The 22,025-nt window shown below is 61.3% G+C and overlaps 2 protein-coding genes across 2 annotated transcripts; one reads left to right on the plus strand and one right to left on the minus strand.

Annotated features, from left to right (window-relative positions):
* Positions 1-231: 231 nt before the first annotated feature.
* Positions 232-7,413, minus strand: EEF1A2 (eukaryotic translation elongation factor 1 alpha 2). The gene is made up of 7 exons (XM_087818649.1): positions 7,200-7,413; positions 5,284-5,463; positions 4,499-4,795; positions 2,982-3,132; positions 1,662-1,918; positions 766-1,000; positions 232-359 (listed from the first exon to the last, which is right to left on the minus strand). The coding sequence occupies exons 1-7, from the start codon at positions 7,341-7,343 to the stop codon at positions 232-234; spliced, it is 1,392 nt and encodes a 463-aa protein (XP_087674775.1). The 5' UTR covers positions 7,344-7,413.
* An 11,858-nt stretch (positions 7,414-19,271) lies between these two features.
* On the plus strand, positions 19,272-20,766 carry PPDPF (pancreatic progenitor cell differentiation and proliferation factor). The gene is made up of 5 exons (XM_087819234.1): positions 19,272-19,372; positions 19,813-19,892; positions 20,028-20,105; positions 20,205-20,301; positions 20,382-20,766. Exons 2-5 carry the CDS (start codon positions 19,838-19,840, stop codon positions 20,494-20,496), a joined length of 345 nt encoding a protein of 114 aa, XP_087675360.1. The 5' UTR covers positions 19,272-19,372; positions 19,813-19,837; the 3' UTR covers positions 20,497-20,766.
* Positions 20,767-22,025: the final 1,259 nt, after the last annotated feature.

The following is a 22,025-nucleotide window of genomic DNA, read 5'->3' on the forward strand; positions in this document are numbered from 1 at the left end:
GCAGGCTGGACACGGAAGCTAGGGCGGGGCGCTTTTCCTCTTGAAGAACTTCCACTGGACCTTGATGGCGAGCATCCAGTCGCGGACCGAGAGCCGCTGGCAGGCGGAGGTGCAGACGTGCGTCCGGCGCGGGGGCGGGGCGCGGGGGCGGGGCCGGGGCGCGGGGCGGGGCCGGGGCGGGGGGCGGGGCGCGGCGCCGCCGCGGAGGGGCGCGCCGCGGGCGCCCGCGCTTCACTTGCCCGCCTTCTGCGCCTTCTGCGCCGACTTGGTGACCTTGCCGGCGCCGCCGCTCTTCTTCTCCACGTTCTTGATGACGCCCACGGCCACCGTCTGCCGCATGTCACGCACGGCGAAGCGGCCTGCGGGGAGGGGCGTGAGCGGCGCGCTCCCCGGCCCCCGCCCGCCCGCCCGCGGGGGGGCGCTCCCGGCCGGCGGGGCAGCGTCGCGCAGCCTCCGGGCCAAGGAGCCCCGCTACGAAACCCGGTGGGTGTCTCTGCGGTGCCCGTGCCAGGGCCGCAGGGCAGGCGGCCAGTGCGAACTGCGCCGCTAGACTAGCTGTGGGCCTGGGTGGGCCACTAAGGCCCTTCATCTGCAGAGGGGCCACCATCCCGGGTCTGCCCGGCAGGGCCACCTGTGCTCCGGGAGACAAGGCGTGGGGCTCCTGCTACGCTCCAAGTGCAGCAGAAAAGTAAAACCCCTCCCTGCAGTGGTGCCCTCGGCCTGGACCCTCTGCCCAGGGCTGGGCCTCCCTCGGACCCCACTCACCGAGAGGCGGGTACTGGGAGAAGCTCTCCACGCACATGGGCTTCCCTGGGACCATCTCCACGATGGCCGCGTCGCCCGACTTCAGGGACTTGGGGTTGTCCTCGAGCTTCTTGCCCGAGCGCCGGTCTATCTTCTCCTTCAGCTCTGCAAACTTACAGGCGATGTGGGCCGTGTGGCAGTCAATGACCGGAGAGTAGCCAGCGCTGATCTGCCCGGGGTGGTTCAGAATGATGACCTGCGGGCAAAGTGTCATGAGGCCATCAGTGACAGGGGGACACCAAAGCGGGGAGAGGCTACAGCCCACCCCCAGGTCCCTGGGGCCCAAAGTGCTGACCATGGAGGAAGGTCCAGCAATGGGACACCCACCCCTCCAGACCTGGACCCCGAGATCATTACCAAGCACTGACATAAACAGAAATGAACAAACCACAAGAGATAAATGGGCAGGTGCACTGTTTGAAAGGGCCAGTGGGCCGCTTGTACTGTCAACCCTGGCCAGACCAAGGCAGGGGGACGACAAAATTGGACCTCAAGTTTTATATTTCAATTATTTCTCAATAAAGCCAATTTTTAAAATTGTTGTCGCGTAAGGAGGTGATCAAAGAGGCTGCAGTGGAAACGTAGAGAATAAAAGAATCACAGCGACATTTCAGGACCCGAGTAGGACCTCGGTGAGGCCTGAAGCGACAGGCCTGGCTCACCTGCTTCTGCCTTCCTGTGTGCCCTCAACCCACGCCAACCTCTCCACGCCCTGGGGCCACGTTTGTAAAGCAAGTCTGAGTCCTCCCCAGCACCAGGCCAAGGGGGTGTCCAGTGCTCCAGAGCCACTTCCCTGAAGACAGCCTGTCATCACCCCTGCAGGAATGGGCCCCAGTGGCCACCACACAGCCACCCACCTGGGAGGTGAACTGGGCAGCCTCCTGGGGGGGGTCAGACTTGCTGTCCCCACACACGTTGCCCCGGCGGATGTCCTTGACGGACACATTCTTCACGTTGAAGCCGACGTTGTCTCCGGGCAGGGCCTCACTCAGAGCCTCGTGGTGCATCTCCACTGACTTCACCTCCGTGGTGATGTTCACGGGTGCGAAGGTCACCACCATGCCAGGCCGAAGGATGCCTGTCTCCACGCGGCCCACAGGCACAGTGCCAATGCCTGGGCCCAGAGGAAAGGGGCTGTGAGGGGCAGTCAGGGCCCAAGGGGCACCCCTTGTCCTCCCTGGCAGGCCTGGGGCATGGCCACATGGAGGGAATGAGGAGACAGGGAGACCCCGGGCAAGGCAGACACACTGAGAGGTTCTCACAGAGGTGGAGGCTCCCCTGACCCCACAGGAAAGGAAGGGACTGAACAAGAAAGTTCCCAGAACCTCTCAGGAGGGGGAAGGGCAAGGAGAAGGTCACCTGGATCAGGGGTCCCTTCCCTGCCCCCAGGTGGCACTGTTCTCAGAGGCACTGTGGGTCCCTCACCTCTCTGAGGCCCCTCCTTATGAGGCACCAGCATCACCACAGGTGGATCACAGCCCACCTGGGATTATCCTGCCTGGCTTCAGTGCTCCTGGTCCCGGGGACTGTCCCTAAAGGGACATGGGTGCCACCCCCTTCTCATGGATCTGCTAACACTTGTGTGGCTGCACAATCAGTGTCTGGTCTCCTTCACAGTATGAGGGAGGCTCCACCCCATCTCCCTGGTTGTGATGGAGGCTCGTGTGACATTACAGCATGAGCATGACACCCCACCCTGCCACAGGCCCCTGGCGTCTCCAGCCCAGATCCTCATGGTCTCACGCTTGTTTATGTCTCTATCATCTCGTGAACAGCATCTCTCATTCCTGGGGGAGGAGAATACGCACCTCTCCCCTGTGCCATCACCCTGGCACCAGCTCCTGGCATAGGACCAAGCACTTATCTGGAGGGAGGAAGACCTGGCAAACACTGGCCAGACTGATGGATGGTGGGGTGAGCAGCTAGAGGGATAGATGGATGGGTGGAGAGATGAACAGAGAGACTGATAGAGAGATGAATGGATGGATGGGGGATGGATGGATAGATGAGGGGTACCCCAAAAGTGTGCAGTGTGGGAGGACAGGCAGAAATACCCTGGCGTTGGGAGCTCCTTGCTAGGGCCTTGGTCTCAGGAGAGGGGTCTGAAAGGCAGAGCTGGCTGAAGTGGGCTGGGCACCCAGAGTGGACTAGCAGGGGAGCCCTGTGCCCTCACTCACCACCAATCTTGTACACGTCCTGCAGAGGCAGGCGCAGGGGCTTGTCCGTGGGGCGCGTAGGGGGCAGGATTGTGTCCAGGGCCTCCAGCAGGGACACACCACTGGCGTTTCCTTCCTTACGCTCCACTTTCCAGCCCTTGAACCATGGCATCTGGGCAGGAGGAAGAAGGCACCCATCATAGAGACGGCCTTCACCCACCCCACCCCACCGCACCCCACAGTCCCAGTCGGGGAATCCTGGTGCAGGTACCTGACCTGAGGGATCCTGGGGAGCAGGGGAACAAAGCACCCTCCCTCCACTGCCTAAGAGCCAACTGAGATGCTGAAAAACTGACCCCTCCCAGCTCACACTCCCAACATCCGAGAGACACTGAGCAGGGAGACAAAAGGAAGCAGATCCCCCACCTCGGCCCAGACCAGACAAAGGACTACCTGGCCAGGCCAGAGGCACAGAGTTTAGCCTCAGCTCCAGAGACCACTGTGCCCACCATCTCCAGGTGTGGCCAACCCATGGCTACCCAGGACTTCTCCTGACAGCAGACCCAGCACCCTCCTAGCACCGAGCCCCCTGGCCCACCTGCCCCAGATGGAGACAAGGAGAGAGGGCTTGCAGCACCATGCCCCAGATCCATTCCCAAGGACGGAGCCCTCCAGACAGCCCAGAACACCTCCAGTATGGGTGCCCAGCCCACCAACAGCAGCTCTCCAGCAGTTCAGACATGGGAAATGTGGGGGTGGGTGTCCTGTTGGCCTCCCCAGGAGGGTGGAGGGTGCAATCAGCTCCCCCAGCACTACGTGACATCCCATGAGGAAACGTGCAGTCCACAACACTCAAACTTGCTGCCCAGGAAGATGGGGGGCCCTCCTGCTGCACTCCAGCCACAGGGCTCCAGGGTTGTCTCTCCTGACTCTCCCAAGGGTCCCCTCCATGCCCGCCACCCTCAGTGTGGGCTGCAACAGTGCTGGCCAGAATGAGTGGCCATCCTTTTGGGCCAGGGTGTCCTTGGCTTGACAGTGCCAAGGCACTAGGTCTCGGGTTCCACAATTTCAAAATAGCCAGGTTCCACTCGCCACCTCCTGCTCAGAGTTCCTGGGACACTGGCTGCCCAAGTGACCAGCAGAGAGCCAGCCCTTGGCCCTTCCCAGAGCCCAACCAGTTCCAGGCTCCAGGAGGCGCCTGGAGGATATGAAAATTAACCCTGTCGGGGCACAGCTCCTGGACACAGGGCCCAGAGGCCCCAGCAGCTCTGTCCCTGCAGTGTTGACCTGGGGGAAAGGGGTGTCCTCATCAGAGAAGGGGCTGCAGGAGCCTCTCTGACAGCCTCATGTGGACCCCAAGGACACCCACAGGGTCTGGCTCCCACACTGATACAGGTTAAGGGAGACAGAAGGGCTGAGGGGAGTCTGGGGACAAGCTCTCTGACCTGTGCCCCACCCTGACCTGGCCCTATCTTCCAGTGCTCTGGGCCGTTGGGAAGGAGTCTGAGCAGCCCCACCCCCTCCTGCCAGGCACTCACATTAGGCGAGGGCTCCAGCATGTTGTCACCGTGCCAGCCAGAGATGGGCACGAAGGGCACAGTGGCCGGGTTGTAGCCGATCTTCTTGATGTAGGCGCTGACCTCCTTGACGATCTCGTCGTAGCGCTTTTCGCTGTAGGCAGGCTCTGTGGAGTCCATCTTGTTGACTCCCACAATGAGCTGCTTCACGCCCAGCGTGTAGGCCAGCAGTGCGTGCTCCCGAGTCTGCCCATTCTTGGAGATGCCCGCCTCGAATTCGCCCACTCCCGCAGCCACGATCAGCACAGCACAATCCGCCTGCCCAGCAGGCACAGCACCATAAGCCCCCAGACCCCGCCTCGTGCCCAGGTCACTCCAGGCAGCAGGTAGGGGCCTGGACAGTCACCTGGGGATGGGACCTGGGAATCTCGGCCTTAGAGGCAGTGGCGGGGGCTCATCCATCTGTCTGTCTGTCTGTGTGAATGCCATGGCAACATCAGGGATTGTCTGGGTTTGTCTGTCTGAATATCTCGGTGACCTCATCCTAGCCTCTAAGTCTGTCTGCCTGCAAAGGTGGCCCTGACAGTGGCAGGCTGTCCTTGCCTGGTAGAGATGCTAAGACACTTAATCAGTTCTTGGGGCAACTCTGTACCAGGTGGGGCAAGTGGTGGCAAAGGTGAGGGTCTTAGGCCCTGAGGAGGAAGCAGAGGAGACCCAACTATCCTTCAATGATTCCAGGGCCCGCCCCCAGGTGTTCTCTGAATGGGACCCACCTCCTGGCCCCTGTGGCCCTGCAACCTGCCTACCTGGGATGTGCCAGTGATCATGTTCTTGATGAAGTCGCGGTGACCCGGGGCATCAATGATGGTGATGTAGTATTTGGTGGTCTCGAACTTCCAGAGGGAGATGTCGATAGTGATGCCACGCTCCCGCTCTGCCTTCAGCTTGTCCAGCACCCAGGCATACTTGAAGGAGCCCTTCCCCATCTGGAGGGGTGGCATGTGGTTCAGGGTGGGACCCAGGACCCAGTCAGCCTGGCCAGCAGGTACCTGGAGCCATGGGAGCAGCTCCTCACAGCAGAGAGGCCCAGGCGAGAGGCAGGAAATGGGCCTCAGCCCCCCTTGCTCCCCATTGGGACCCTGGGACTCTGGACCCACCTCTAGAACAAGGGAGCCGGACACGAGGACCTCTGAGTGACACCCAGACCTCAACTCTGCCCTCCCAGGTGGGAATATCCTGGCTTCCAGGTCCAACCTCCTGCCTCCTAAATGGGCGCAACTCAAGCATCCACCAGTAGGTGGTGCAAGGGCCTGGGACCAGCTCTTGGAGAGAAGTGGGAGGCCAAGCTCCTCCCCTGGCTAGCGGCTCCCCTTTATCTGAAGCTGGAAGCCACCCCCCCCCAGATCCCTGCCTCAGCCAGAAGCCCACAACACCACTGGGTTTCAGGTTGTCAAGTCAAAAAACCCTCTGTGATTTCTTTTTAAAGGAAAAAAGAAAGAAATCAGATGAGGTCACAAGCAAGGGCCTGGCTTTCCAGCTCTTTCCATAGCCAGCCAGGCCTGCGAGCAGCTCTGAGGCTCCTCCACCCCTTCCTGGCCCCACCTGAGCAAGGCTGGGCTGCTCTCTGCAAACACCTGTGCCCAGTGCCCAGCGAGAGCCCCACGCCCAGGGGCGAGGGCTGTCATTAGGACAGCAGCCTCGGTCACTGCCCAGCTGGACACAGCTCCCTGCCAGAGCCATGCACAGACAGGGAGAGTTCTGGCTACCTGGGAGGCCACCCAGACAAGACCCATAAGACCTGAACCAGACACCCTGAAAACAGTCTCTGCCCCCCTCCACCTCCAGACCCACAGGGAAGAGTGACACAGCTTTGGGGCCCAGGCATAGAGGGAAGCTCAGAGCACCCCACTCCAAGGCCAGAAACTGTCCCCTCCTGGACCCTAGCCCCAGCCACTCTGTCATCCAGGTGAGAGCCCTCACAGCTCCCCCAGATGGGAGCTTTTCACAGAGCTCAGGGGTGGGGGGTAAGGGGTACAGAGAGCAGACCCCCTACTCCATGTCCACTTTCCACCCACAGTGGCCAAAGAGCAGCTTCGAGAGAGGGAAGATCAGCTCCTGGGGCTCCTCTCATCCTTACCAGCAACCAAGCCCCCCACCACCCCTGCCAAAGGGTGCCACGCTAGACAAGCAGCCCTCCCCAGTTTGGCATGAGAAAATGGAGCTGATGGGCTCAGTGCCCATCAATCAGCTATTAATAGCCACCCTGAGTCCTCGCCCAGCCCTGGAACAAGTGAGGGCAGTGCCACCTCCAGCCCTAGACCTCAATGCTGAGGACAAGGGAACCCAACCCTGGGGGGCTCAAAAGGCAGGCTCCAGGGATCTAGAGTCCAATGTGGCAAAGTGTTCCAGAGCTTTCTGTGCAGGGCAAGAACGCAGCCTCCAGGCCACCCCCTACCTGGGCCAGATCCAGCAAGCCATCTGCCTCCCCCACCAAGGACAGCCTCAGAGAGAGGCTGCCCTGCTCCCCCCACGCCACTCCCATCTGGACCCTCTGACATACACACGCCCCACAGAGGGTTCTGTAGGGCTCACGCCCCTCTTGCCCTGGAGGAATAAGCCAGGCCACATGCCCCAGGCCTGAGAAGGCAAGCCCAGCCTCCGAGTGGGCACTGTCTTCACAGTGCAGGCAGATGTGGGAGCCCCACCCCCACCCCAGACTCACCTCTGCAGCTTCCTTCTCAAACTTCTCAATGGTCCTCTTGTCAATGCCTCCACATTTGTAGATGAGGTGGCCTGTCGTAGTGGACTTGCCTGAGTCCACGTGGCCAATGACCACAATGTTGATATGGGTCTTCTCCTTGCCCATTGTGCTCGGGGTGTGGGGAGGGGCTGCACGACCTGGGGTGCTCTGGCCTGGGGCAGGGAATGCTGAGCAGTGATTCTGTGGGGTGATGGTGAGGGGGACAGGTGACAGAGAGCCTTAGAGGAAGGCCCGGCAAAGACACAACCCTGCACAGACCAATGGCACATCTCTGCCCACAGACCTGGCCCCCACATCCAGGCCAAGTCCCCATGTTTGGTGGTTAGGTGGGGAGGGAAAAGTGTCCCCAGCCTGTGCCTGACCCACCTGAGCCAGGTAGCAACCCAAACAGCCCAATCTTCTGTAAATATCTAGGCCTACAGAGCCTGTGCTCCCCCCACCCCATGAAAGAGTTTAACCCACATCTGGAGACACTGAGAAACACCAGGCTGGGTGAGCCCCATGACCAGTCAGGAGCCCAGGGATGAGTCACCCTGCCAGCTCTCCAGTGCCCTTTCCTGATGCTGTTCCGTCACCCAGAGTTCTGGGCAGGACACTGTCCCCCACCGCACCACCACCACCCCCAGAGTTGCACAGAGAAGGAGGGTCAGTGCTCCCCATGCCCCTCCTCAAGCAGGGACATGGATGGCACCATCTTCCTCTCATGCCTGCCTGGCAGGCACCAGGAGACACAGGCTGGTCCAGAGCTCCAACAGGGCCATGTGGTGCCCAGGTCAGGGGCCCAGAATAGCCTGGGCCCTCCCCAATCTGGGCAGGGGGCAGACAATAGGGCAGGGAGGTGGAGGTCCCTGCTCTGCCCAAAGGAGGAAGAATGTGGCCCCAAGGCAAGCTCAGCAGGTGTGAGAGATGCCCTCAGCCTGGTGGGGGCTGGGGGGCACCCTTTCCCCCTTCTATGTGGTCAGGGCCCAGGGTGACAGCCCCTGCCTCATCCTGGAGGTCAATGAAGAATCCTAGGCAGCCCAAGGAGGGACAAAGGGCTGGGGAAAGAAAGTGGGCACCAACGCCAACACTAGGTTGTGGTCGCCAGGTGGATTCCAAGGGGGAAGAGAGGGGGCTTCTGACCAGGGCCTCCAGGTCTCTCCGCCTCCCCCTCCCCCATTTTGTTGCCTGGTCACCCCCAGAAGCCCGACCCTTACAGGCCCCCAGTACTGAGGACCCTGCCCAAAACCAGAAGGGCCCCGGGTGGTCCCAAGGTCACAGCAGCAGGGCCATAGCCACCGCCCAGGAGACCCGCCCCTGCCACCCGGTAAACAAGCGCCACGGAGGAGCCCCCAGCCCACCCCGGCCGCCGGTGGGGACCGACCCGAGGGTCGCGGGGTCCGGGCACGCGGAGGGGGCGGCCGCCCAGCCCCACCCCCGCCGCGAGCAGCGCAGCTTCTAGGCGCTGGGCCCAGTGCCCCTCTGCCCAGGACCGGTCTCCGGGAGGGGGACCCCCTGCCCAAAGCTGGCGGGGGAGGCGGGACTGCGACCCAGCGTCCTTACCAGAGCGAGGTCTCGGCAGAGGGACGGGAGGCGCCGGCGCCGGCGGTTTTATCTCCCCGGGACGGGTCCACCTATTGACGGCGCGGGCGCAATGCACGGCGCCCCTGCAGTACGGCACTGCGGTACCCGCGGCGGGCGGGGCGCGGGGCGCGGCGCGGGCACCGCGCTCCGCGGGCGCGCGCGGGCGCGCCGGGCGCGCGGGGAGGATGCGGGCCGGGAGCGAGCTACGGCCGCCGGAGACCAGGCGCCCGAGGGAGCGCGGGCCCAGAGAGAAAAACAGGCGGGGCAGGGGCGGGGGCGCCCGAAAGGACGGGTGGGGGAGATGGCGAGAAACGCGGCCAGAGACGGGACAGATAAAGCAGAGACTGCAACACCAGGCTCAGGCACAACCAGAGAGAAGCGAGAGAAAGCATAAAAAGAGGTCCCCAGGGAGGGGACCTGTGGGGACAGGGTGGCAGGGATGCTGGACAAAGGAGCAGGTGAGGCCTGAGGGCTGGGGAACAGCCTCAGGTGGGGGTTCTGGGCTGCGAGCCTGGCCTGCATCTCCCAGGGTCAGGCCTGGCCCTGATTGTGTGTTTGGTGCCTGTTCTGAGGCACCTCCAGGATGTGGCCCAGGCGGTGCAGGCCCACCTAATGGGACCCTGGGAATCTGCTCCTTTGCAGGCCCCTGACCCACTGCTTGCCACACAGCTTACCCCAGCAGGCCCCCAAAGCCAGGCTTCTCCCCACCTGGTGCCACAGCGTGGCCCCAGGAACACTGGCCTCCAGGGTTTCCTCAGCTTGGCCAAGAGGCCTAAGGTTCCATCAGCAGATACACTGAGGTCATCATCCCCCTAGACCCCTAGAGAGGACCATTTTCCACCCTGGGCCCCTCTCAATGCAGGGACACTCGAAGTCTGTCCCCAGAGCACTGCCCCCCCAATATCTCAAAGGGCTGCTCTGGTGTTTACGTGTTGACAGGGCTCCCCAGGGACAAAGGGTTTGCCAACACAGTAATCAGCTCCAGGAGTCCCAGGCTGTGGCCCCTCAGCCTCCCTCATTCTGGGTCCTGGTGGGGTCAGGGTGCTAAGCCACAGATGGTCCCATTCTGTAGGAAGTGGGAGTCCCAGAGGGTCCTTGGCAGACCAGGGAAAGCCAGTAGGTTTCAAGGAGAGGAATGGGGTAACCCTGTGTTGTGTGGGCCTCCTGGGGCCTGCATCCTGTCAGGTCAAGTTCACCATCATTGCTTGTCCCTGTGGCCAGCTCCCATCTACCTGGATCCAGAGGACACCCACATCGTTCTCATTTTTGTAACTCAGGGTCTGGGAGAAGGTGGGGCAGGGTCTTAAGAAATGTGTGTTGAGTGGGTGAGAGCAAAAGCCCAGTGCCCAGCACCTTGCACTGGGGGGTGCCTTGGGGAGGCCCCAGTGGGTCAGGAAGTAAAGGGGGGTCAGGGCAGTGGTTGGGGCCAAGCAGGTCTCTCAGGCCTGTGGGAGGGTCTCTCAGGGAAGGTGAGGCCCACCCTTGGGCTGTCCCAGGGGTCTGCCCCACCCTCAGACCCACAGACCGGGCAGATGACCCGGCACTTTCCAGTGCTGCTGATACCGCCAAAGAGGAGCCAAGAATTAAAAATAAACGCCTGGCAAGAAAGCGAGACCTACCTCTCCCCTCCCCTCCCAGCTGGTCTCTATATTTAATGCGTCCCCTCCTGCCTGAAGGTTACTTGGGATTTGGGAGATGCTGGGATTGGCCCAGGTTGGGATGGGCCAGAAATGGGGCAGGAGGCCAAGGTTCCTGGGACACCCAACCCAACTTCCCCTGAGAGTCCCCCCAGCACCCAGGACCCTAGGCTGCCTGCAGCCTCGGAGGGTATTTATCAGACACCCTCACACAAAGGGCTGAGCCCCAACCCTCCAATCCGGGCTCACCCGCAGCTGTCAGCTGGCAGGAACCAAAGTGCCCTGTGGCACCCGTGCTAGGGCTGGCCTGGGCTAGAGGCCATGCTGGCTAGACCAGTGGTCACCGCTGGTGTAGTGCAGCATCCTCTTGAAGGGCCTGCACACTGCCCCAGGCAGGGGTGTCAGGTGGTTTCTTCAAAGGGCCTCCGACTCACACCGGTCCACCTGCAGCTGTTCTGCCCTGCAGGGCCGGGGAACCAGGCAACTCAGCCATCTGGAGATGCTCAGGCCACACAGATTGTGAGACTAAGTGAGCTAGATACTAAATAATAACACACCAACAGTGCAAAACAGCTCCTTCCAGTGCCAGCACCAAGACCCACTGAACAGCTGCTAGCCATCGAGTGGAACTTAGTGACTGTAACTACTGGTCGGTACTGAATAACTACTAAATACCTCATGACCTGCTAAACAGCCAGTCACAAGCCTTGCCAGTTCACCAAGTGCCTCTCCAGGCTGGCCGAGGACCCACGGACCAAGAGCCAGCTGGGCATGGAGAGACAAAGCACAGTGCCCAAGGTCACAGAGCCAGGAGGGCAGAGTTTGCAGTCGGCTTGAAAGGCCTGAGCCAGAAGCTCACCCAGGCCACCTGAGTCGCCCTGCTCTCGTACTCCCCTTCTCTGACACCTGAGCCACTGATCACAGGGGCCCCCATAGCAGCAAAGGTCGGGGACTTTGCCAACCAGGCTGGTGCAGCCTCACAGCACACTTCCAAAGAGGCAGGGGAAAGGGGTACAGGCCCCCATAACTTGGACCCCAGGCCTACCCAATAGGCAGTTTGGGGAGACACCGGCGGCCCCCTCTTTGACTGGCTCAGGTTTGGAGCCTGGGGAAAGAAGATCCTGCTAGAGTTAATGGTTCTCAAGCTGTCAGCCCTGGAAATAAACCCGCCTCCCATTGGCTGCCGGTGATGTCACTGCTGGTTAATAATAACCTGCGGATGCATAAGGAACCACCTGTGCCTGTGCTGCCCTATGGGGGCCTGGAGAGCGGGTGGGGCTGGCCACCAGGATTGCCACTGGGGCGGAGAACAGGCAGGGGCAGGGATTAAGTGCCTCCAGCCTTGGGGTATCTCAGAATGACCTCAAGCCCTGGCCTTGGGCTATGGCTGCCCTCTGACCCTGAGACAGTCATGTCTCCCAGCCCGCCTGGGCAGCAGGACCCTTGGGGTCAAGTCTCCTCCCTCCCCCCAGCTCTCTGCGCCCAGCATTCAGGAAACTGAGCTGTCTGCAAGGTGCAAATTAAGTGGTCTCCATGGTGCAGAGGACCTCTTGGCTACGGCTCTTCCCTCAGAAAAGCAAGGTCATGGCCCCTAAATCAGAGGAGGAGGGGAAGGCAGGGGAGCAGGGGCAGAGGTGTGGGGACAAGCTAGCCACATGCACACTAGCTAGACCCTCGAGCCAGCCAAGGGCCCCACCAGCCAGCCAAGTGAAACGGGGAGTCGGGGTGATTTACTGGACAATCCAGGGCCACCAAACACTCCACCCTGTGTCTGGGAGAGCACGAGGCTGGCCTGAGTCTGCCAGGGAAGTCCAGAGAGGGGGACACAGCTCCCCTCCCAGGGCACTAGGGCCTTAGGAGCTGTCTGGGGTCACCCACCCTCCCCTCCCAGGGCACTAGGGCCTTAGGAGCTGTCTGGGGTCACCTGGTACCTACAGCGCAGGAGGAAAACATTGCCATGGTGAAGCCACAGGCAGCTCTTCAGGCTCCTCCCCCCAAGGCCGTTGCTCCCCAGGAGAGGAGTGGCACCTGTGTGCAGCAGGCACCCACACCAGAACTCTGCCTCTGCCCTGCACATGCCCACACCCACCTGCTTCCGACGCGGGGCCTGGTGGCCAGAAGAATGGAGTGGCCAGGCCCTTCCACACCATTCTGCCCACTGCAGGCTGGGAGGCAGAGAACGGGCGGCCCCTGCCGGGGGGCACAGAGACAGAGGGGACAGCCCAGGAGCTGCAGCATCTGCGGCTTCTCCTTCCCCAGCTGGACCCAGGTCCCCCGTGGGGGCCGACAGAAGCAGAGCTGTCCTCCTGAAACTCTACTCTGAGTGATGGGGAGGCCTCCCCACCCGGGGTTCAAGGAGTACGTCTCTGGGTGAAATGGCCCTGGGGAACTGAAGCTCATTAGCAGCTCAGGGCCATGTTCTCACGGCCTGGGGAACCTCCTGCCTCAAAAGCAGGAGATGTCACGGGGTGGGGGTGGGGGTGGCCTTCTAGCGTTGAGCAGACGCAGGAAGCCAGGCAGCATCAGCTTTGGTGGGTGGTGGAGACTCAGAGCCTCCCTGCACAGGAAGACTCTCCCCACACCCGCGAGACCCCGACACTGGACCTAGGTGCAGGAAGGACGGGTCCCTGAGGGACACCTTGTCTCTGAGCTCTGAACTGCACACTGGTTGATTCTGTTATGAGAATTTTACCTCAGTAAGAAGACTTGGGTACTGTGACTCTATATTGATATGTCGGGTGCTCGAGTTGTTGCAGTTTATTCATCTTCCCACCTCACTCTTAGGTCTGCTAATTTGTGTCTTCAAAACTCTTACTGGAATTTTACTGGAATTGCATGAAATCTAGACATCTATTTGGAGGGAATTGGTGTCTTTTCTGTGCTGGGTCTCCATTTACTTAGGTTTTCTTTTAAAATTTATTGATTGATTTTAAGAGAAAGGAGGAGAGAGAGGGAGGGAGGGAGGGAGGGAGGGGGAGAGGGAGGGAAGGGGGAGGGAGGGAAGGGGGAGGGGGAGGGAGAGAGGAGAGTAGGAGAGAGGGAGGGAGGGAGAGGGAGGGAGAGAGGAGAGAAGGAGAGAGGGAGGGAGAGAGGGAGGGAGGGATTTATTGATCCACTTATTTATGCAGCCATTGGTTGGTCATCAATGTGCCCTGACCGGGGGTCATACCTGCAGCCCTGGCACGTCAGGACAATGCTCCAACAACTGAGATACCTGGCCAGGGCCTTAAGTCTTCTTTGATTTCTTTCATTAGCATTTAATTTTTGGCATACAAGCTCTGTACATGTTTGGTTAGGTTTATACCTAAGTGATTAGTGGGCAGAGAGTTGCTATCATAAAATGGTATTTTTTAAAATTTCTGCTTCTGCCCAGACAGCGTGGCTCAGTGGTGAGCACCCACCTAGGATCCAGGAGTTGGTGGTTGGATTTCCGGTCAGGGCACATGCCCGGGTTGGGGGCTAGGTCCCTGGTGGGACAGCTGATCAATGACTCTCTCATCATTGATGTTTCTAGCTCTCTCTCCTTCTCCCTTCCTCTCTCTGAAACCAATAAAGATATATATATATTTTTTAAATCTCTTCCTCCATGTGTAAATTGCTAGTATACATAAGTTTGATAGGTTTCTGTGTGTTGACTTCGTATCTTGCTGCCATTCTTCAAGTCGCGTTTCTGTAGATTCCACGATGGGAGACCACCAGGCTGCCTGCTGCCCCAGAATAGGGGCGCCCGCTCACCTGGGCCCGAGGCAGGACAGTATCTCGGCTCGGGCAGGGCGGCAGTGCTTGCTGAAGGTTCTCGATGCTCCTTGGCTGCAGATGCTCTTCCAGCCCTCCTCTCCTCAGGTTTTGTCACAGCTCGCTCCCCATCACTCACTTGGTGTGTTTCTACAACAGCTGCCTTGGCCCCTCAGAGCGTCCCAGCAGCTGGGCCATCTCAGTGTTAGAGCCAGTGAGGGCATTCCCACTCCAGTTGAGATACTCCTGGTGTTTTACACTGAGAAATTTTGCATTTTATCCTGAAGTTTAGTCTTTGACGAATAAACACTGGTCGGTTTGTTGCGTGCCTTGGGTTGAATTTCAACAGGAATGGTTGCTGCTGACAGTTCTTCCCAGTATCAACACTTGCATTTGGGGAGAGAGTGTGTTGGCCTCCTCAGGGCTTCCTGCTGAAGATCTGCAATGCTTTGTATTACACAACTCACCCTCTCACCAAGTGCGCCTACTGAATGCTCGCTGCATGGCCGATTCTCCCTTCGCCACTGGGGCCAGAGGAGATACGATCCCTGTTCCTGGAGATTGTGCTTCACCAGCAAGTACACAGATTACGCCGCTTCCAGTAGTGAAAAGGGCTGTAAACAATGAGCATATCTAACTTTCACTGCGCACCTACTAAGTACTAGGTACTAGTCCAAGCATTTACATGGAGCATCTTAACCTCAAAATAGCTCTGAGTCCGGCACTAGCCACCTTACAGATCAGGCAACCGGAGGACAGCAGCCACCCCCAGGCGATCATCTGGTCACACAAAGTGCCTCCCACATAGCAGGTTTTTTAAAAATCCTCACCCCAGGATATTTCTTCCATTGCTTTTTAGAGAGAGTGGAAGGGAGGGAGGGAGGGAAGGGGAGAGGCAGAGACAGAAACATCAATGTGAGAGAGACACATCAATTGGTTGCCTCCAAAACGTGCCCCAACCAGGACCAGGGATTGAATTTGCAACCCAGGAACATGCCCTTGACCGGGAATCAAACTGCAACCCTTTAGTGCGCAGGCTAACACTCCAACCACTGAGCTACACCAGCCAGGGCCACATTTATTAATTACTACTCAGTAGTGGCATTTTCTGCAAATGGTGACATTATCTACAGTGGCTCCAGCTTGTGCTCAAGAGCTGGGCAGTGGAAGCCACCTGGGAAGGGGTCTTCTGATCCTGAAGGTAAGGGGCCGCCGTGCTCCTGGTGGGGAACCCCATTCTCCAGGAGCAGGCTGAGGAGCCCTGAGGACTTTGACAGAGCTCTCAGCATGCCCCTAAATACCTGCGGCCAGAGTAATAGTGCAGGTAACCAACAATACAGGTAACCGTAACAGCAACAGCTCCCAGGTACGAGCGACTGCTGACAGCCTCCACTCAAGATGCCAGCCCCTTCCCTCCCCCATATAGTCTCCAGAGAACAACTGTTAGGAAGGTACCATCATCACCCCCATCTCTCACAGGAAGGGGCAGAGGCTGGGGACTGGCAGGAACCACAGCTCCAAGCTAGAGAGAGGACCCACCTGAGAACTCCAGGTCTAAAGCTTCCTGCCCTCCAAGGGGGGCAGCTCTGTCTGAGGGTGGGGCTCTGTGGTTTCTTGAGGTCCAGGGTAGCAGTGTCAAGACCCCAACCACCCATCCCCTCTTCCGTTCTTCCCAAACCTGCCACAGCTGCCCAGACCTGAGCCAGGCCCAGGAACTCAGAGAGACAGGAGCCTGGGTCCCATAGGGAGCAGATGCCAGATGCAGCTTCGTCAGGGTGGCCCCAGGGTCCCAGGACTGTTTACCTCCAAGGATGGAGGTGCTGCAGAGGCCCCGAGGGCAGGGCTGCCCAGGCCGTGAGGCTTGCACGAGTGACTGCTGTGCCACACAAGTGCCCACTTCCAGGGAGTCGCTGGGATATCTCACCCTCTGCTCCCCACCCAGAAGCAGGACTTGGCTTCAGCCTCCACACCCCCAGACCAGGACTCCCTGCGGCCCCCAGGCCATTGCACCTCCCTGCTCTGGTGCAGCACCTTCTCAAACTCCAGGGACTAAGCCTGGAGAGGGCAGGGGTCTTGCTTACCCACTTCTGCGCACCCGGGCCTTGCACAGCCTGGCAAACAGTGGGTTCTCCATAAGCTCGGGATGATTGGATAGATGGGGCTCAGCCCAGAAACCACAGCAGCAAGGCCAGCACCAGCCTCCGCCCCCAACAAGAGCGGCAGAAGCCCTGGTGGCCTTCCTGCCCCATGGGGACCCTAACCTGGCCCTGTTCTCCAGGACAGCCCCCCCCTCAGACCCCCACATGGGGTGGGTGGGTCTTCCCCAGGAGTCCGGGCTCACCTGTCCTCTCACTTCTGCTCAGGCAGCTGCTCCACAGCACCCCCAGGAGTACTCTGCATCCCACCCAGGCCTCCAGGGATGGTACCACACTCATTCCCCCAGCTGCACCCCTCCTGAGTAACCACCATGCCCAGGGTACAGAATGGGCACCTCCCTGCTTGAGAGACTGGGTCTGGCCCCAAGCCCTAACCGTGTTCCTGGCCATATGAGCTGTCCAAGTTCCCAGCAGGCCACTCACTCTGACCTCTCAGGCCTCAGGCCCTGAAACCAAAGTCCTGAAGACACATGTGAGAGGCACACCACGAGATACCCACACACTTGGCCATGGCCACAGGGACACAGAAGTCCAGGGAAACGGCAGAGCACTGCTGTTGAGGGTCCTTCTGAGTGAGACAAGCCTGGGTCTTGCTGGAATGTTCCACCCTCTTGGTGTCAACTGCACTGACCAATCTACCGTATTAGTGATCCTTCTGTGGCTTCTCAGAGGCCACTCAGTGAGCAGGCCAGGCTACCTCTCTCATCACAGGTCCTGTCACTGTCCCTCCCTGTCTTCCCCACTCCTGCCTGCAGCACTTAGTGCTGGGTCTCCAAGTGATGGCGCTGGTCCCTCCCCCCAGCTCCTTCCTCAGGCCTCAGCTTACACCTGATTCCCTCTCTCCAGTTCCACCTCCCAAGTGGGCTCCCCCTGACCTCTGGACTGGCCACTCCAATGGAAGGAGCTGTCTGGCTCACCACACCACTCCTGTGCATGGCCCAGCCATTTGCACACAGTAGGTGCTCAAAAAAACCCTGCACACCGAGTAAGCAGAACAGTGCAAGGGTCAAGTCAGGGCCCCCTCGTGTTCATTTTCAGGGGCACAAGAGCCCCTACTCAGGTCTCACTCAGAGCCACCTCCCCTGCGCCCCTGCCTGGCTCTCTGTGTCCTGGCCTCAGTTCCCCCACAGCACCCAGCACCTTTGTGAGCCACAAAACACCAAACCCAGTAATGTGTCAAGCCCTCCAGGGGCTAACCCCTCACTCTGGCATGGGCGAGATGCTCCAGTACCTATTGTTTGTCTCAGGGACAGTGAAGGGGGCAGATGTGTAGGTACCCGACAAGTTAGGGGAGGGTGATCTGCCACCCATCCCAGGACAGTACATGGTCAGAGACCCACACCAGAGCAGAGGCCAGAGGGGAGAGGCTGCTCCCCACAGTGGGCAGTTCCTCGAGGCCTGAGCAGAGCTGCTGGCTGCCCAGCATGGACCCCAGGGAGGTGGCTTTGATGCATTTGCCCCACTGCCAGGCTCAGGGTTTGGTGAGGGTAGGGGGAGGGGGGAATGTCCCTTAAGACTTAAATTTGATTTTCAATGAAGTCACACCTAGTTTATGATCCTAGAATTAACCCCCTGGAGGGGGCAGAAGCTAGCTGGGACATGACTGTGGGTCTCAACCCAGAGGCACCAAGAATCAATGACAGAAGGTTGTCGGCTGTGAAGTGGGGTTTGGGGCTGCAGCACTGTGTGGGCAACCTGGTGGGTGCCATGCACGACTCCTGTGTGGTCATGTGTCTCACTCACGCGTGCAGTCTGGCTCACCCCCTTCCTGAGGCACTGTTACCTTGGAAGCTCATGGGAGACTCAGCAGGACAAGTGGCAGGGAGAGCCCCTGGGACTGTCCCCTTCCTGGTGGACCACCAGAAGCCCAGTCAGTGGGGAGCCCCAGGAAAGACGGAGGAGGTGAAGGATGAGAGTTACCTGCGACAGGGACCCCCAGGCCACACTGCTGTCAAACCAGGTGCCAGTCACAAGGTCATCAGCCTCCACCCCCACCCAGCCCAACAAAGAGTCTGTATCCAGGGATGGCCAGGCCCCTCCCCGCTTAGGGTCCCGGGTTCCTCGTCTGCTGAGAAGTTGGACTGAGGTCCAGGAATGCTGTAGGGGTTCTTGAGGGTGTTGAAGATGTGGAGAGCCCGGCGGCACCCCTCTGAAGCCCCCACAGACCTCCTGAGACCCTCCCAACCACCAGGGAAGAAAACTGCCCAGACAGCTAGGGCCCAGCGTACAAAGAGCTGGGCTTCCAGGGCCGCAGCTCCCCTCCCCGCAGGGGCGGCGGGGCCGGGGCTGGAGGAGCTGGTGTCCGCACCCAGAAGTCCGCCTCCGGACGGACAAGCCCCAGGCGCCTGGGGACACAGCCCGGTGTCGCCCAAGCAGGAGGTCTGCCCGCAGCCACGGAGAAGGCCCAAGCAGCAGCCCTCCGCCCCGCCCCGCGCCGCCCCGCGCCAGCAGGGCCGCCTGGACCCGCGCCCAGCCCCGGAGCACCGCCGGCCGGGGGAGGGGCGCCGCCCGGCCGCTGCTGCGCGGGGTGGGCGAGCCCCGGGTCGAGGAGGCCGAGGGGGCACCGCGGGCGCTGGGCCGCCACAGAAACGCACGGGGAGTGCGGATGCCACTGTCCAGTGCGCCCGCCGCCTCCCGGGACGCGACGGGGCGCGACAGGCTGACCCGGCCGGGGCCCGAGAGGTCGGCCAGGGCTGGGGAGCGGGGACGGCCGCCCTCGGGCGCGGGCCGAGGCCAGCGAGCCGCTCCAGCCCGGGCCGCCCGGGCGCGAGGTCCGGCCACCCGGCCCGGCTGGACTTCCGCCCGCCGGCCCAGCGCGGCGAGGGGCGTGGCCAGGGGCGTGGCCAGGGCGTGCCCGGCGAGCCCCGCCCCCTGGCGCGAGCGCGGCCGAGCGGTGGGGGCGGGGCGTCCGCGCGTGCGCGCCCTGAGCGTCTGGCGGAGGAGCGGCGCCCGCGGCCTCCTCCGCAGATGGGCTCCGTGGCCTAGCGCCCCGTTCCCGCCTCCCGCGATCGCGCGCCGAGGCCCACGGGGGGTCGCCGCCGTGGTGAGGACGGCGGGGGCGGCTCCGTACGCGATACTGGCTGGACGGGCCGACCGGCGGACAGAAGGACGCACAGACGGGCGGGGGCCCGGGGCTGGGGGGCGCGGGAGGGGACGCGCGGAGGGCGGGGCCGGGGGCTGCCGCGGGGCGGGGCCGGGCCCGCGGGCCGGGGAGCGGGGTGGGCTCGGGGTCCCCGGGGGCATCCGGCCTGTTCCCGGAGGCCCAGGGGGCGGCCCCGCGCACAAAGCGCCTTTGTTCCGCCCGCGCGGCGGGTTCGGGCCGGTCGGCGCCGCCCGGGCCCGGCGCGCAGAAGGGGGCCGGGAGTCCCGGAGCCCCGCCTCGGCTGCGTAGACGAGCCCCGCGCCGCCGCGCCTCGGGTTGCGAGCGCTGTTCCCGAGGAGCGTTCGGTTCCCGAAGGGCCTCCTCCACCCCCGTGTGCGCAGGTTCCCACCGGTCGCAGGCGAGAGCATGGCAGCCATCCCCTCCAGCGGCTCGCTCGTGGCCACCCACGACTACTACCGGCGTAAGTAAGCCCGTTGCCCACCGCCCCACAGGCCTGACCGGGCTGCTCCCCCTTTCCTCCAGCCCCAGCCCCTTGAGAAGCCCTGTCTGCCTGGGGAGTGGGCCGCGGCTGGAGCTGATTGCCTCTCCTCGCCAGGCCGCCTGGGTTCCACTTCCAGTAACAGCTCCTGTGGAAGTGCTGAGTACCCTGGGGAAGCCATCCCCCACCACCCTGGTGAGTGCAGCAGGTCCACTTCCCTTCTGTCTCGGAGCCGTCGGTAGGGGTCCCCCCGGGAGTGGCAGCAGCACTGTGACCCCACTTTGTTTCTCTCAGGTCTCCCCAAGGCCGACCCGGGTCACTGGTGGGCAAGCTTCTTTTTTGGGAAGTCTACTCTCCCATTCATGGCCACAGTGTTGGAGTCCCCAGAGCAGTGAGTCCACCACCTTCCCAGGGGCCAGAGAGGGAGGCAGGGCAGGTGGGAGCAACTTCTGACCACACTCTCTCCCCTAGCTCGGAACCTCCTCAGGCCTCCAGCAGCATGATCGCCTGTGACCTGGCTCGGGAAGCCACAAGGAAGCAGCCTGGCGGCCAGCCTGGCAAAGCCAACACCAGGTCCCCATCCTGAGTGGCCACCACCAGCCACCAGATTTCTAGGGGCGCCAGGCTCTTTTGAGCCCCTCCCCCTGTATCTCTTTCTCCCCTCCTCACCTCACCCCATAGAATAGGCAGGCTGCAACAAGCAGAAGCAATGGGTTCTTTTGTAACAAAACAGCAAAACACCAAAAAGAAGTTGAGAGAGCCCTGCTCTTTACTACCCAAGCCACACTCGAGCCTTCTGACACCCTGTAACCGAGTGCCTTGCACCAAGTGGAAAATAAAGGACAAGCAGCCAGCATCCCTGATGGTGCTCATGAGCTGTGTGTGTCCCAAGGCTGTGGGAGAAGTCATCCAACCCCTCTCAAGCTCCTTACTTCCTGGTGGGGGTGGGGACCTGGCCCTGCCCCCTGGACCTTCCTGGGGACCCTTGCTTGGGGCGCTACCTCTGAGGCCTGACCCAGATTCCCCACCCTCAGTGAGTTGCTCTGATGAGTGTACCTAAGAAGGGATGGACACCTGGGAGAGCAGGTGGTCTAAGAGCTGCACAAGCCAAGGTCCTCTGGGTAACTAAGCCCTGGCCCCTTGGCCTCTGGGAAGCTGGACCTCTGGCAGTGGGTTTGGGAGCTGTCAGCTGGAGAGGCAGGTGCCCCTTAAAGGACCTTGATGGGGCCTTCTCAACACCAGAGAGATGGCGGCTATTCCTCCCCACCAGTGTGAGATAAGCACTGAGCCACGCTGTCTCCCATAAGTGTCTCACCTTCTCTAGCCCCTTGTAGGATACACTCTGGGCAGGGCCTCCCAACCCAGGAGGGGCAGGTCCATGGCCCCCAGGCACCCAAAACTAAGGCTGAGGGTAGGGGGTGTGGGGATGCTCCAGAGGGGGCCTTCCCACCACAGGCAGCCCAGCTTTGGGCAAAGTTCAGCTCAGAGTTGGGTAGGGCGGTTGTGCAGTCTGCTTGCCTTGTGTCCACAAGCCTCCAGTGGCTAGCACAGAATGACCCAGTTCTGTTGGCCAGCTGAGGGCTCCTGGATTGGGCAGCTTAATGGATGGGGGCTTGATGTGTGGTGGGGCTCATCTGGCCCCTGACGGAGCTCTCCTCTCCTGCCCTCTCTCCCCTGCCACTCTGTGCTATAGATGGCTGCATGAGTCCATTCCAAGGCAACTGGGGGGCTTGTGGCCCCCAAGGGTGGCAGCGGCCTCTGTCCTGCCTGCCCTCCATGTGTTCAGACAGGCTGGGGCAGCTTCACCCAGGCTCCCTTGTGGGCCCAAGGCCGTTGGTCACTGCTGAAGTTGGGTGGGCAGGTGCCCCACCCAGTCTATTTGGCCATAGCGTCCCGTTGAGGCCCCCAGAGCCTTTGAAGGCAGCTCCTGATTACAGTGGCAGGAAGATGGGGACATCCGCCTGGCCCCAGGATGGCAGGCAGCAGTGCCCAACCACCAAGCAGCCCCTGCCTGCAAGAGTGCTGGGGAGTCTGTGTCCAGCCCCAAGATGGGGGGGAGAGGTTAGGCAGGGGCCAGGTGGTAAAGAGGGCATGGCCAAGGCTCAGGCTCCCACC

The sequence above is a fragment of the Miniopterus natalensis genome, chromosome 7 (genome assembly GCF_054644295.1).
Source record: "Miniopterus natalensis isolate mMinNat1 chromosome 7, mMinNat1.hap1, whole genome shotgun sequence".
Lineage (NCBI taxonomy): Eukaryota > Metazoa > Chordata > Mammalia > Chiroptera > Miniopteridae > Miniopterus > Miniopterus natalensis.